Source organism: Anneissia japonica, unplaced genomic scaffold, assembly GCF_011630105.1.
Source record: "Anneissia japonica isolate Jap-2015-1 unplaced genomic scaffold, ASM1163010v1 scaffold171_len658169_cov177, whole genome shotgun sequence".
In the NCBI taxonomy this organism is placed as follows: domain Eukaryota; kingdom Metazoa; phylum Echinodermata; class Crinoidea; order Comatulida; family Comatulidae; genus Anneissia; species Anneissia japonica.
Window position 1 is genome coordinate 613,749 of NW_022733907.1, and position 16,751 is coordinate 630,499.

The following is a 16,751-nucleotide window of genomic DNA, read 5'->3' on the forward strand; positions in this document are numbered from 1 at the left end:
GTAGTAGGCAGTGCCACCTGACTTATTATTATTATTATTATTATTATTATTATTATTATTATTATTATTATTTATTGTTATTATTATTATTATTATTATTATTTATTGTTGTTGTCATTATAAATTGTTCTTGTGAACTATACTATTTTATTAAAGTAAGTAGATAAGGATTTATGTATTGTGTATCATACATATCCTGGGCACATAAGGATAACAGTTGGTTTTTAACTGAGTTGTTAATAACCCAGGTTAAACAAGAAATAAATAAAAAATAAAAAGAGGAGGTGGGATGGGGGGTCAAGCCCAGGGCCCAGCTTACCAAGAAATTGCAGGTAGCTTTTTTTTTCAATACAGTATTTTTTCAAAAATAATAATTACTGTACTATCATGGGCCCTTAGTAATGGCACGGATCCCCTAATAATGGGCCGCTCCAGAGTGACAGGGTCCCCCGCCAAAAAAAATGTGTACGCCTTCGACGCAATCCTTGCCCTTCACGCTCGTAACTGGGGGGCTCACACCAGCCCATGTCCCTATTACATTTTCCCCTCTTAACAGCCCTGGTAGTAGTTGTGGTAGTGTGGTGGTAATAGTGTACAAATATAACTATGCAAATGATGCTGTAATAGAGAAGTGGTAGATGGCAAAATGAGCATTATAAACGAAAATGAGCAAAAGTAAATCGTTTAGTACATGGGCATTGGGAAATTGCCTCCATATTGTTTAACATTTTTATTCTTACCCCTTCTCTTTTCCCCTCATTTCCCTTATTGCTCTCTCTAATGCTGCCAGACAAATATTATCAGTTATTTTAATGTTTATGCATTTCAAAAAGTTTCATTTCCAAGGAGACATTCTTGATAACAAAGTGATACAGCATGTATCCTCCGGCCCGTCCTTCAGAAAAGAGCCAACAATTGCATTAGATTAAGGATCATAATGTACAGGTGTGTATGACATGGATGCAAGTCGGTGGTGATGCCAGCAGGGGAAGGGGGAGGGGGAATTCCTTTATGTTTTGTTTTCAGGAAGATTAGGTGACTGCCCAATAGAATGTGGGCCTCTGACTAACCAGCTACCAAACACCTCTTGCGTGAGGCTTAACACTACCATATATAAGACCACACCCATACCTTCCATATGTTATTCATAAATTTTTCCAATATATTTATATAATTTAATGGAGTTGATATTTAAATGGTCATTATTAACAGAGATATGGTGGTGTGGTTAAATTTGACCCACATATGACTAGCATACTGGTATTTGATATTAACTTCACACTGTCATATATAAGACCGCATCCATCCCTTGCATAATTTATTCAACAATTTTTATGATATATTTCTAAAATTCAAAGGAGTTGATATTTAAGTGGTCAGTATTAACAGCTGGTGTTACAGTAATTAAATCTGGCCCACATATGTTTAGCATATTGAATAGTGGCTTAATACTGCCCATCCCATGAGTTATTCAACAATTTTCCCAATGTATTCTAAAATATAATGATATACCGTAAATGCTCGAATAAGCGACGCTTATAACCTTTTTTGAGGCTTCAGTTTATTCGAGAAATATTGGCATGGCTCTTTTCATGCCCGTTCTCATGCTACCTATCTCACTTATTCCCGTAGTTTGGTAGGCCTATCATAGATCCTGCATCACTGTAAATAAACATTTATAAAGAAATGCTTGTGTCTTCATTGTTTTATTTATTCATTTTAACACTGTATACATTGTATTTAAAACCCTGTATCTTAAGTTTTTCGTTACACACAGGTAATAATATACTCTCGATTGAGCGTTGCCGCTTAGCAAAAAAAATAACATTTGGTGGGGCGCTTATTTGATAACAGAAATATGCTGGTGTTGATTAATTGAATTTTACCCACATGTGACAAGCATATTGGATATTTGCTTCACACTGCCATATTATATAAGACCGCACCCATCCCTTGCTTGAGTTATAATAGAGAATATAATTCTAAAATTTAATGGAGTTATTTAATTGGTCAATAATAACAGAGATATGCTGGTGTTAATTAAATTTGACCCACATATGAACTGTCGTCCTGGTGCAAAAACGTGCTTCATAGAATTTGTTATTGTATTCCAGATGTCAGACTTCATCTGCTTGCTAATTTGCTTTTGTTACTCGTTGTTTTGTTTATTAGTTCTGTCTGTTTATATTGTAATCCTAAAAATGCTAATATCCTTCAATTCCCTTTAAACAGGCTGCTAAAGTTCTTTCGTGTGCTTATATACATACTGTACTACAGCTGATCAATTAATCTCATCACCGAATTGAAAAAACAATTTAACATTCCATTGTTGTTATTATTATGTTTACAATTTATTAATTTCATTTATAAATCTTGACTTCATGGAAGACGGTATTAAATTTATCCAAAATATATAATATGATGTGTCCTCTCACTGGTAACGAAATACAGTACAGCCTACAATTACTGCATGCCACGTGTGGTAACTCCGTTGTAGTTCCGTGGTAGTTGGATCTACCGCCATGCATAGAACGTGGCCTGATAAACAATTATACCACAAGAATGTTGATTGTTTTGATGGGTCGATTAGCAGGAATAAACAATGTGTTGAACTACAGTCAACAGTTGTCAATTAGAGTAAAGAATTCAAACATGTATCCAAGATATTATCGAGCAAAATACGCTCTGTAGTATTTTATTTTAATTGTACATTATTAGTAAGTTCAAACTCATGGTCATCACTAGTCCTACCAAACATTGGCCTAGACTAAGGCCTTGATCGACTTGCTCATCAGGTTCTTCTCACCCACGGACTCAGTGCTATATATCAATAATAAAGGCTCCGCTCAGGTTCGTTTGTTTCCTGTAGTTTCTCCACTTATACCCGATTCAAACGTACAAAAATCTTACCAAATGTAACAAAATGTAACCAAAAGTAACATTTTACGGCACGTGTGAAAGTACCTCCGTGTAATATAACGTCTCGGTAATCTTTACCAGCCTCGCTGAGGCTGGTAAAGCTTCCTAAATGTAGCATGGATGGATCTGCGCATGCGCAGGGATTTCAACCCAACAACAATCTACTGTGTTTCACGGGGTTCTTTGAATTTTCTTCCTTCTGCAGACGATTCTGATCCACTAGAAATAGATAGGCCTAGTTTTTCTCAATGATGAATGAATTACCCTTGTTATTGATGTTAATTAGTAATGGTAGAAGAAGAAGATATACATAAAATGAACGTCGGGATGGTGTTAGTACTATTACTAGTATTATCAAGAGTCAATAGAAACGTTGGAAGCTATGCCTAGTTTAGTAGTAGTACAGCAGTTATTAAGGGCATTGATTGCTTCGAATGTTTACTGTGATGGTGAGTTCAACAGTCCATCTGTGACAGGGGTTCTCAACTAGGCCTAGGCTAGACCTACTGTATATCGCAGTAGGTGAAAAAATGATTCAATGAATAAACACTGAATAAATTTTACACGACCTTGGCATTACCTTACAGACGCGTGTGAATGCTTTTTATCTCGGTAGGAATAACTCGGGAGATCGCTCGGTTACAATTTGTTACTTTTTGTTAAATTTAACTTCACCTGTAAATCGGGTATTAGTCAAATGGTAAATTTGTACCCCGCTCACGGGAGGGTGGATATTCCATCAATTTTAATGCAAATATGCGGAACAGCTCATTCTTCTGCTGTTAAAGCTCTTTGCCAGAATGTCTTCTATGATATTGAAAAAAAAAAACCCTTTTTAAATTTTTTTGATACTATGAATTTGCAGGAGATGGGTTATTTTTCGGGAGATTCTTGCTTGTGGGAGTGCGGGAGGCTGTCCCATTGTTGGGAGACTTCCAGGGAGACTCCCACGACTTCCGGGAGACTTATGACCCCTGGACAAAAATAAAATGCACTGAACTGATACCCCAACCCCTAATCTAAAGCTTGTAATTAAGTAATTTAAACTTAATTTAATTTTCATTGTGCAACATGAAATAACAATAATAATAATAATAATAATAATAATAATGAAAGTACCTCATGAATTCCAATACTAGGGAGCATTCAACTGTACAATGATGAAGTCTTTTGCACATGCAAGAACGTTAATTTCTCCTCGTCCCATGGATTGTAGGGTGCACTTTGGCCAAAGTATGTAGAGAATTAGGACACCCGGTAGAACGGTCATGCATGAGTGATTCCGCTCTAGCGCCGTGTTGTCGAACAAATCGAAAGCTCCCTACTAATCAAAGTATGCCTTCATTTTCACACAAGCAGGATTTGAATTTTAATCTAAACAGAAAGCCTATGGAAAACTGAGTCCGAACGCTTTTGTCCTGCAGTGAACTGTTCATGGCTAAAGATGGAACTCTCTAATTAAGGAGTTGAAGATGAATGTTGTTGAATGTATTGTCCCTTGATACTGAGTTAACAGTACATGTGGACTATTATTAATCATACATTGCTATGCAATTGTGATAACACAATTACTATACAGAAAGATGTTTTATATGTTAAATAATATGTCATAAATGATCAAAAGAACATCTTTCAATTATACTTGGTTGCAGTGATGTGACAGGCAATATCTGTCCCTGTTGCATTCTGACAAATCATAAAGTACATGTGATGTATACTCAATACACACACACACCTGTTTTTCAAATCCAAATGAGTAATTAACAATCAACTAATTCACTCATGTTAATGTTTTTAAGTTGGGTGTGTTGTTTCCACTGATGATGTCCAATGTATTCTTGATCTGTTAAAGTGCTCACTAATGCCACTGTAACCTATATTATCTAAATGTCAGGCAACCCACATCACTGTAATTTGCACTTTGATTATTGTGCTGTGTGTAGCGCGGGATGGAAAGTGTACATGAACACGATGAATCTCAGTAGGAATATTTCAGGGGCAGATTGCTATAAGGGGTCTTTAGACGGTCTTAACGGTTAGCCGGCTATAATCGTGACGTCACTACTGGTCTATAATTATAGACCATTGCTATACCGCAGTCTAACCAGTTAGCTGTCTTAAATTTTAAAGCCTACTCGGAGGAGGCTTAAAACAGTCTTAAATCATTTTCATTATGACGTTCTGCTGATAAATTCAACAGTGCAATGGCAAGACCTAGGCCTACATCGTCAAAGTCGGAGAATTGAACGACTAATACACCGCACACTTCTCAGCGTCTGTAAAAATACGTCTACAGCATTTATTTACGTTCATTTCGATACACTTGCGTGCGTCGAGCACGCATGACGTCGCCCTCAATCTTACATTACCAGGGAGTGCTTGTTTGCATTTCAATACTCAAAGCGGTCTTAGAAAAGACTCTTTTATAGCAATAGTCTTAGAGGTATGACTTTAGTAAGACTGTCTAAGTGATAAAGCCGGCTTTATTCGAGGAGTTAAGACTACCAGTTAAGACCGTTTTATAGCAATCCGCCCCAGGAGATATCCTGGTTAAGCCTGGTTTCCATAGAATTGCTACACAGTTGCTACAACATTTTCACTGCAATCCCTGCACTGTGTAGCTATCAGGAATGTTCCCTGATTCAGCTGACCAATCAGCTTCCCCAAAAGAGTCAGCGATAGCAATGATGTTTTTTTATGGAAACCTAGCCTTGCAATTTGTTTACATTTCGTTTACATTTCATTCTGCATGTGAATTGATGTATTCCTAAATTTATACAATATGACTTTGTTTGTCATAGACAACAACAGTGACATGAAAATATATCAATCTTTATTTACCTAACCAAACAAGTCACAGATTTTATTGGCAAATTTCATTTTTAAAATTGTTTTGCATACAGTAAGTAGTTCTACTAGGACAAATACTCAATTCCCTCTGCGATACAGTCTGCCATTGGCCTCAGTGACTGAATGTGGGAGAAAAATGATGCTGCACAAAGCGTTCTTATCGATTGTACCTGTTCTTGATCTTCAGTCATCCAGTTTTGTTTTTTGCATTAATACATAGTTATTTTCATTTTACAACACCACCTGTACGCTTATAATTTACAGTGTTAAAACAGCCTTTGTAGAATTTGGGACCTACTAGGCGACTGCATTTAGCCTTAGTGATTTGTAGAATATACTAGATATTCTGGGGCGAATGGAGGATTTGGCGATAGCGGGTACGTGAGAGTCCACATGACCTCATCCCCACCATGGTTGGGGCTGAGGGTAGAAAATTTTGAGAATAGAGACCTTTAGGTGCCCAGAAATTGGACTCTCATACCTTAAAAAATCTTACCGGTAATTCATATCAACAATATACTGGTAATACAACAATTATTTTCTTAATACAATTTAGGGTGGTGTGGTCGCACTGTCTGCAACCCTTCCCCCGGATCGCATCCGCCCCAGATATGTATTGTATTATGCATGATGCGATGCATACAAAATTTGAGCTCCAGTTGCTAAAGAACTCAACTACATTAATGATGCATTTGGTTCCAGTTTGCTAAACTAGAATTTTAGACCTGCTATAAGTGACTGCATTTTAGCCTTTAGTGATTTGTAGCATATACAAGATATTATCATGTATTATGCATAATAAGATGCATACAAAATTAGAGTTCCATGTGCTAAAAAACTTAAATACATAATTGATTCATTTGGTTCCAGTTGCTAAAAAACTTAAACTACATTAAAGCTTCAGTCATTCAGAAACTTAACACAGAACCAATTTTAAAGGAAATAAATATTTAATTCTTTTTTAAAAAAAAGATATGTTTAAATTTAGTTCCAGTTGCTAAACAACTTACCCTTGTATAACTACATTAATGATTCAGTTATTTAGAAACTGAAGACAGTATCAAATTCATATTAAATACATATTAAATTCTTTTAAGATAAAAGACAACTTGCAGTTTTGGTCTTTGTTTTTAGAGGTTTTTAGAAACGGAGCACAATCATTTTTGGAGACCACTGTGACTGCTTAGCACCTATAGCTATGATGTAGTTTGTAAGTCAATGAGGTCGTCACTCTAACTCCCAATGTTATTTTCCTATCCCCAACTGTACACTAATTTTTCATTAGTGCATGGTTTGCTTGATCTTTTTTTTGGTATGTGTGCAAAAGGTGAAAACAACTTGTAGAGTACGTATTGTGCACCGCGATGAATTGTAGACTAACATTACGATGTGCACCTGTGGAAAGAGAGGACAGACACTCGTCTAATCGTCATTTGTTAAAGGTTGATTAGAACCTGAAGAAAGTTACTTCATATTTAGTACTATGTATGAAAACTTAAAATTCCTTGAACCAATGGACCCAAAACTACTGTAAACAAACTGAACATTTAATAGGAACGAATATTCTAGACCTATTTTACTATTTTTACTTAAGGAATGAATTTAGACCTAGACATTTGATCCATTAATAGTTATATAAATGATTACGAATTTGCATACTTCACTAAATTAGTTATTTTCTTAATATGTGACATAAATTATGTGATTTTTGACATTGATATCTTGACCTTTGAACTGTTTAACTTTAAATTTGACCTTTTTTACTCAATATAACTAATTATGTTGCATCTTTTTTAAATTATAATACTTTACAGTTTTCGGTGTAAAACTAGGTGTTTATTGATGAGTAAGCATGACTCAAAGGTATTATTATTTTAACATTGGTTGGGAGAGGTTGCAGTTAGTTGTGAGTGGGGGAAAGGAGTTGTAGTGTGTTGTAAATACATAGCTATAGCAATTATTTTTAATACATTGCGTAGGAGTATGGCAGGCTAGCCTGAGTGTCTCATACAAGGTATGTATTGGCCTAGGCATGTAATTATAGTTACCAAATGAATAATGTGTCAAAATAATAATTTATTGTTCTTATCAACATTGTTGTTTAGTAAGTCTGACAGAAAGAGGACACACCTAGGCTCTGTTTAAAATCGCCATTGTTATACCTGCCTGTGTGAATGCCTGTAAGGGAAGCAGGGGGCATAAATTGTTTTTATAATATATAAATTGTTTTTATAATATATAATCATTTCTTTGCCATATACTTGTTTGTTTACCTAATATTAATCTTGTAAAAAAATATTGATATTGTGAAAAAAAAATTTAAGTAGTTATTGTTAGTGAAAAGTTCAATGCTTGCTTTTGTGTTATTGTGTTTGCAAAGTCAAGCGATTCAAAACTTCGCTTTACCAACTGTTTGACATAAATGCAAATTTTGTCATTTCCTGAAATAGAAACCTCATTGGATCATGTGGTGTTCTGAAGAGGGATTCCCCAAAGTTTATGGGCTAGGGCTTGTATAACTTAAGTTATATCGGATTAAATAGCCAGTGTAGTTTGTAGTAATACGGAGGGTGGTTTGGGGCGGTCTAGGAAGTAATACGCAGGGTGGTTTGGGGCGGTCTAGGAAGTAATACGCAAGGTGGTTTAGGGCAGTCTAGGGAGTAATACGCAGGGTGGTTTAGGGCAGTCTAGGGAGTAATACGCAGGGTGGTTTAGGGCAGTCTAGGGAGTAATATGCAGGGTGGTTTAGGGCAGTCTAGGGAGTAATACGCAGGGTGGTTTGGGGCAGTCTAGGGAGTAATACGCAGGGTGGTTTGGGGCGGTCTAGGAAGTAATACGCAAGGTGGTTTGGGGCGGTCTAGGAACTAATAGATTACACATAATCTTGGTCTCCATTTAGCGGCTTCTAATTGGAGACCAAACCCCGAGACCACCCCAAATTTTTAGGTCTTAAAGGTGGTCTCGAATTGAAAGGTGCAGTATACATCAAGAATACCAATGAGGCCTGTAAAGTTCTTAAGATATTTAGCAAAGATCTGTGTGTTTGGAAATCAGGGCGCACCTTGTCTTCCACTTTGGCGTTGTGTGTGTATCTTCACAGTCTGCATCAGCTGTGCCGACTTTTAGCAAGCTTGTATTTTGTGTGAAAGCCACAAAAATTGATAGAAAAATATTGGAACAGATATTCATGGTAATATTTAGTACATTCTCTCTTGTGTGAATCAAGTCTTTGTGATTGGTGGAAAAATTAGTGCATATTCAGATTTTAAATTTATTGCTAGAGAAACATTTTTCCCAGCCCAGATGAGATCACCTGAGAATTCGTCTAGATGTGTGGGACTCAACGTCAACTGAAAAATAACATTATAAAACATAGTGGTCATTCATTGGATAATTGAAAGAGAATAGCATCTTTGGTTTGAGCTTGAGGCCCATGATTTCCTTGAGAGTATCTACTGAATACCGGGGTAACTGCTGATTTGTTCCATTAGTTTCAGTTTTAACAACAGCAGTAATTATCAGCTGCTATCTGAGTAATTATATTTTTTTACCATGTAACCATAACCATGGGCTGTTTTTATTCTCATGAATTGAATAATGAGGTTGAAAGGTCTTGAATTGATAGTACTGAATGTTGATTTCATAAATTCTCATGAATTTTGTTGACGCATATCCAAAAAAAAAATATGTATAAAAAGAGGAATTCCAGAAAATTGCTACATGCAAAATTTGAGTTAAAAATAATATCAGGTTGTTCCAAAACAAGAACCATAGGCGAGCGGCCACTTGAACACTCGCCATCAATCTTTTTTATAGTTTGATTCAGTTCACTGTTGGGAATCCTGTCTCAGTTGTTCTTGTTTGGTGTTAATTGTTTTTTCGAGACGAATAAAGGAAAGGGAAAGAAAATTATATGGCTGTAGATTGTGGTGCCCCTGCATTAACCGTTTGGCCATTCGACCGCAGGGCAAGACCAGGATGTCTTTTTTGAATGAAAACTTGTCGGTTGCTAACCATTGTTTGGCACAGACTTTATCAGATGTATTCTTCTATTCTGTAATTGTAGGCCTAACCCAAAACTTGTAGAAATTATATTTATTCAGAAAGTTGGCTTTTATGATTAGATAAGCACTCACGAATAGGGCTGATGGAGTCGTCAACCGTATGTAGGAGTGTTGACTTGGGGTGTAGGGGGGGCTGATGGTTTAAGTGGTGAGGCTTGATGGTTAATAGAAGGGGAGTCCAACTTGCAAGATAATGTATTGTTTTAGCTACTGGAGTGAGTTTTTTTGCTCAGCAAATTTCCAGTCGGGAGGGAGAACCTGGAGAAGGGGAACAAGCATTTCACCCCGTAGATGTGACACAGCCAAGGTGTGCACCGGTCTTTAGCCATTAGAGCACCACATCCATCTTGTGGGTCGAATGGCCGAGCGGTTAGCAGGGGCGCCGCAAGCTATAGCCATAATATCGGCAGTGGTTCAAACGGCTCGCTCGCCTATAGTTCTGGTGGTAGAACAAGTCTTCTCGGATAAGGACTATAAACTGTAGGCCCAGTGTATACAATGGCTCATGTGCACTATAAAGAACCCAGTACATAATTCGAGACGAGTAGGGGGATACCCCGGTGTACTGGAACAGACAACCCCTGTAGTGGACCACAAGAGTTGCTGGTACCGGGTTGCCAGGTAGCACAGACACGAAGGGACCCTTAGGGGTGAAGAAAGTCATTGATCGAGTTCCTAGTCCACATATCAAGCGCCCTGAGCATCTTACATTAGATGGATATGTGCGCTATATAAAACTACACTATTATTATCTTGTAAGTGGTGATTCACTTGTTGTTGGAAGAAAATGAAATAAATGAGTTATTGGTAACTGTTTAAAACATTTTTACTATGAACATTATTTTTTTTTTAAATGTTTAATGTGTTGTTGATATACAATATATTTGGAAACGTACTGAGCATTCAGTATGATAATAAATAATTTTATATCATACAATTTGTTTTTTCAGTCATCAACGGAACAAAAATCCTGCTCTAAAATTTGATGCTAAGTACTATGTTTTTGGTGAAAAACCAGAACGAGAAGTGTGAGTTAATTTCATTTTCTTAATACTTTGTATTTAGTTGATGTGCATTAGAGGAGAAAATAAAAATTTAATTTTATTAGTTAATGTAAACAGTGTAGTAATGGGATGGTTAAATGCTTTAAATTTATATTTAAATTTAAAAGAAATTTATATTTTATTTTTGGAGATTTCAAGGCAGCGACGGGCATTATAAAAATAAAGATAAACCTTTTTTTGTGGTCGCAGGTGCACTAATTGGCCAAAAATAAAATTTTATTTTCGAAATCATTATTCGCGGGCGGTGGGTTCACTAAACAAGATATAACAAAATTCTCACCTAACTTCAACCAATAAAATTATTTTAAGACAGAAATTTTTTCAAGATTTTATGTTACCTAGATATTTGTAAAAAAATGATGTGGATACTGATTTTAATGATAAAGAAGATTATATCTTGCATAGCATTAGCAGAATATTAATTGGCTTTTTTGATCATCACAAGATGATTTATGGTGAATGCTGTATGTCTGTTATTGTTAAAGTGATAATGCTTGGAAATGTGACTACCAATTATAGACATAATGCAGTGCATCCATTTGATGTCATTAACATAATAATTTGCTTACAGTCTTGAGTAAATTAATATAATGCAATGACTAGATATTTGATACCAAACTTTTTTTAAGAGAATATAAATTTGTAAGCCTAGTAAATAAATTGTCTCTCATGTTATTGGTTATAATAAAGGCAATAGCTATTGTTATACCACTCTTAAACAAATTCATAATTTGATTGGATGCTATTGCCCTAATCGAATCCATACATTCAATCAAAATTGGAAAATAATTTAAGAGTGGTGTAACAATAGCCAGTGCCTATATATTGAAATCCTTGACCTACTTTTGTTGAGGCAATTCCTTTCTGTACTTGCAGAGGCGTTCCATTTGATAATGTTGTCTCGGAACCGCATACAATTGCATGTTATTTTAAATGATTAAACACTTGCAACGAAGATGAATAACATATTGTACAGATCTCATTGCAGTCAATTTGAATTTCAAAATACAATATCCTTGGAAATAATATCAAATCAATATGCTTGTCAAAGTGTAGTAATTATCTCAACAGTAGACTAGAGTACATTCAAAAAATTGCATGTCCATTACCAACAAGGTGTATGCATCCAAAATTGTTTTATTTTTTTCATTAATGCAATATGAATATTGAATCACAGCAAGATTAATATAAAACAATAATGATTTTTGCCACTTGATGATACTACAAATTGCAACTGATGGTAGCTGATGATGGAAACATCACCTTTAAAATTAGCCCAAACCAAACAAACTATTGCATTGTCTATAACTATTAAACCATAGTAAAAATATAAACTATCACAGTAAATAAAACTTTGTTGAATAAGGTGGGTCTTTGCTGAACACCATTTGTTTTTTTTTAACGTTGATTACCTTGTCAACATGTGCAATGGACTGCATGGCCTATGGCACATTTGTAAATAATTTAGACTGTCAAAAATTCCATCTTTACTCGCATTCAGTCTGCTTTAGACTTATGTTCAGTTATTTATAAATCTATTTCCAAAACTAGAGCTTACATTATTTATAAATACCAAGAGTCATAAATTGATAGGAAAGATAGATAATAATTGATAATTCTTTATTTGACATAGAAATATTCCTGGAAAATTGTTTTGTTGGCAAGATATCAAACATTGTTATAAAAATAAAAATATAGTCTGTTGTTGTTATTAGCATGTTAAGACAAACTTGTTTATTGTTATTGTTGCTACTGCTTCCGCGGCGCAAAGTCGCCACTTTCTGTTTCTGAGTGAATAGATTTTTCTAACTCGACAAAAAAATTTTGATTTTTGCATTGGTCAATTTGTTTTTTCAAATGATTTCGGAGCCACTTAAAATCAACCTATGCGGCTAGGTTGACTGTATGTAATGGAAAAAATCCCACTTGTGAAGGGCTGAAATGTTGTAGTATTACTTGCTTTGTTATATTGTTAAAATGGCAACTCAACAAGTTTCAGCCTCTGTTTGTGTCATTAATTTTCATGGCCTTTTTGTTACAATCTAGACATTTTCTGGCAACCATTCGTCGTATTCTGCAAGAATCTCTTGATGGTCTTCTCACTACAGCTGATGTAAGTTCTTTTTAAAGTAAAGTTGTTTTTTTTTTAAGTAAAGTAAATCTTTCAATATTATTTCTAGGTCATTTCATTCAATTCTGAAGTACAGTCCAGACTATCAAATTTTATTTGACAAAAACATGTGACATGCAAATACAGTACATATGTATATTAAGTGATCAGTGAAAAGTATAGGAAAGTGTAAATTTATGATTGTAAAAACCATCCACTGTTAACGTGAGAAATAAATGTTATGGAAAGGCAATACATTGTTGAAAATAGTGTTTAGATACTTATTCTAGGCCTAGGCCTACCATTTGGGGGCCAGTGTAATTTGGAGCATAAGTTCAATTTCCAATCAATTTGGATAGTTTACTGATGCTCCAACCAACAGTATTCAACGCAGAAACACTCCGAAGAAGCCATGCGAGCTTCGCTGACACTGTCTACTTACAATTTTCATACACTAGTTGTCACATGAACCAAGTTGTTGATTGTGTCTGTTACTGGGGATTGTTGTTTGAATCAGTGGTGGCCCCCATAGTAAAAAATTATTTATGCGAGTCAAGTGAAAATAATGAATAATAAAAATATAACAAATAATATGAGACACAACCCATTGTCTATATTAGAACACTTCTCATTGGGTGACAAAGTCGTAATTTTTCATTTTTGTCAAAAAATGTCTATAAGTGGTGAATTATGGTTTAGGTTTTTTTTAGTTTCAAAAATTTCTATGTATGTGGAAAATGTAGTTGATTACCAAAGGTTACAATTTTTATTTAGAAGACTGCATGGTCTAGGAAGTGTACATTTTTTTATGGGGCAAGTTTCCAAGGGCGGGTTTTCTAGGGGCGAGTTGACTGCCAAAGAGTGTTGCCAAAGTGCGAGCCAACGGCCCCCCCTGTCCCCAGCCCAGTGAGACTCGATTCGCTCCACTAGCCCTCCCCCCCCCCACCCGTCGGGGCCTTTAGCCCCTCCGTCGGGCAGGTCCTGGCGCCACCACTGGTTTGAATAAAATAAGTAGAATAGGATTCGAACTTGAGGAAACAAAGCTTCCTTTTTTTGGTCTTTTTGGTGGCAAAAGGTGACAGCAAGTTACGCCTGATTTCCGTAAAATTGCTACACTGTAGCTGCAGTGTTTTTAGTGCAATCGTTAACTGCGTATTATGTAGGGATTGTATGGAAACCATGCTTTAAACAACCCAGACCTAATTCACTCTAATTTATGCAACTTCCGTTTGTTAATTGATTTAGAAGTATAAGCAGTTGTATATAGATCAATACCTGGGGCAAGAATAAAACACAATCAATATTATTACTTATAAAAATCATGCATGCAGACACAGCCACTGACTGGACTACGGCCTAAGACCAATTTCTTCATGGCATTTACTATTTGAAATGTCTTTATGACAGGGCATTGTTGAAACTGAACTGTATAAATTAAATTAAAAATCATGTTGTACTATTGGTGTGATGTTCTTGCAAGTACTTCTAAAATGCAACAGTACCATAAAATATACTAATGATTGAAATTTTGCATAAGTATATTGATAAAAAATAAAACATGTACATAAAAAATATGTACTAAATCAATATTGTTACTGTATTGTTAAAACACATGTGGTAGCTGGCCCCAATGCGAGTTAAAGTTTCAGCCAACAAGAACAATTCACGATTAACATACTAATCAGGGATAAATGGAAGACCAGATGTAGTATAATCATAATTTTATTTATAGTTGTTTAATTAGTTTCATCAAGGTTTATGTCCAGATTGTTGTTTGTCGCTAATATGATGGAGTGGATCGTAAGCTGGATTTCTCTTGTTGGGCTTGTTTCATAAGCACTGCGTCATCATCATGTGGATCCCTGGTGTTCCTATTACCGCACTAAGCCTGCATTTTCTCCAATTAATTTCGATATTAAAACCCAAGTGCATTGAAAAGCATTGCAATGTATTCCCCATCTGTATGATGATAGACAGCAAAGTCCGTTTTTATTGACAGACTTGTTTACATATTTTTAAACAAATTTCTAATAATACTTACTTATTCAAGGATTATGCTTTATGTTTTCATATGAAAACATGTATTTTTATGATACAAGTCCCCAACCATTACCAATTTTTTTTTTCAATAATTAATTTCTTGCTTTAAACCAATTTTACTTACTGTTTCTGCTGTGTTGCCAGTTTCGTTTGGCTATCAGTCAGGCTTCGTCAGAATCTGTGGTGTTTGTTTCCGCAGACGCTTGATTTTAGTGGGCTGCTCCAGCCGTCTTTAGTAGTTGGTCATATAAGTGTGAGAGGTGATGTATGCCTTCATCTATAACCATTTTATTTTTTAAAAATTATAAAATATCTTTTTAAATTCTCTTTGTTTTTCATTGTTAAAATGTTAAAATAAATAAATAATTAAATAAGTAAACAAACAAACAAATAAAATTACCACCCACACATTGTATTTCATGTTTCTTTTATTCCTGTGATGCAAACATTCCACTGAATTAGGGTTTGATTGGTTTTTATTTTCATTTTTTTTTTGTTAATGGGAAGGATGAGGTATTTTAGATAGATGTACTGGCATTTGGGAATAACATATGTGTCAATCCTCAATAGGGAGATCAAAGGCGCAGTGTGTTTAAAAGGCTAGATGTCACCAGATGAGTTTTCAATGCTGATTTGAAGGCTGTATTTATAATAGCTTGGATGTAATATTTTATTTGGTGAGATGTGGGAATAGGTTACCCAGGCTGTAACCTTTCACCCCGTCGCTTTTTTAAAGGAATGTATTTTCAATGCAAGAATTTCAGTAAAGATGAAATAAATTCAATCACATTGCCACATAAATGGTGAAATGAGAAAAATAATACATAATATTAAACAATTATAATTCTTTGTAATTTAACCTACATCAATAATGTAATCAAAATACAAAAAAAAGAAAAACCATATTACATCAATAAGTCATACCTAAAAATAAAGATTCAAGTGAAGATTCAGATGCGAGACTCGGGAATGTAGTTAAATAAAAGTAGAGGCATGGACAAACAATCTGGTGAGGCTCACAAAAAGACATGTTCAATGGGAGTGTCTGTTAAAATGACTCAGTGATGCTGCGGAGTGACAGAGTGTCAGAGCCCCGGTTGGATGATAAATGGACCTCATTTAACTGAAGGGACAGTAACCCATATGACAACAGTATCAGTTGTATTTTCATGTCTGCATTTCATACCTAATAAACATTTTTAAAGTGTAATACGTATTATTTTTACATCAAAGCCTGGTTTTCTTAAAATTGATACGCTGTTGCTACAGAAATCGCTACGCTACATACAGTAGCTTTCCAACACACAATTGCAAAAGTCCTCCTATTTTTCTCAAACAAATCAGTAATGTTTAAACCACATTCGACTTCTCTGCGATGCTTAGTAAACACGGCCCAATTGTCTGCCGAATCCACAAAACGTCACCAACATCTCCGAAAACAATCATCATGTATAATTGTTCTCGTAAAGCCAAATTTTGATTACTTTTATTTTTAACCAAATATTTCAAGACTGTAAGGCGGTTAATGATGTTTGATACAAATATACACTAGTATATACGAACAAATCCTATAAATGCCTAGCCTAGGCCCTAAGAACAGAAATATAAAATTGCTACCGAGAGCCACCAACAGCTGTTGGACCGTTGGCAACTTGTATTGGTGCAGCAATTTTATGGAAACCATGCTTATTTATTTAAATAGGC

At 35.3% G+C, this 16,751-nt stretch overlaps 1 protein-coding gene across 1 annotated transcript in view; it reads left to right on the forward strand.

The window, feature by feature from the left end:
* LOC117116260 (coiled-coil domain-containing protein 180-like) overlaps nucleotides 1-16,751 on the forward strand; it is a 94,453-nt gene that overhangs the window by 58,801 nt on the left and 18,901 nt on the right. The window contains exons 26-27 of the mRNA XM_033260260.1: nucleotides 10,784-10,861; nucleotides 12,944-13,010. Coding sequence (XP_033116151.1) covers nucleotides 10,784-10,861; nucleotides 12,944-13,010 — 145 coding nt within the window. The remainder of the gene's footprint in view (nucleotides 1-10,783; nucleotides 10,862-12,943; nucleotides 13,011-16,751) is intronic.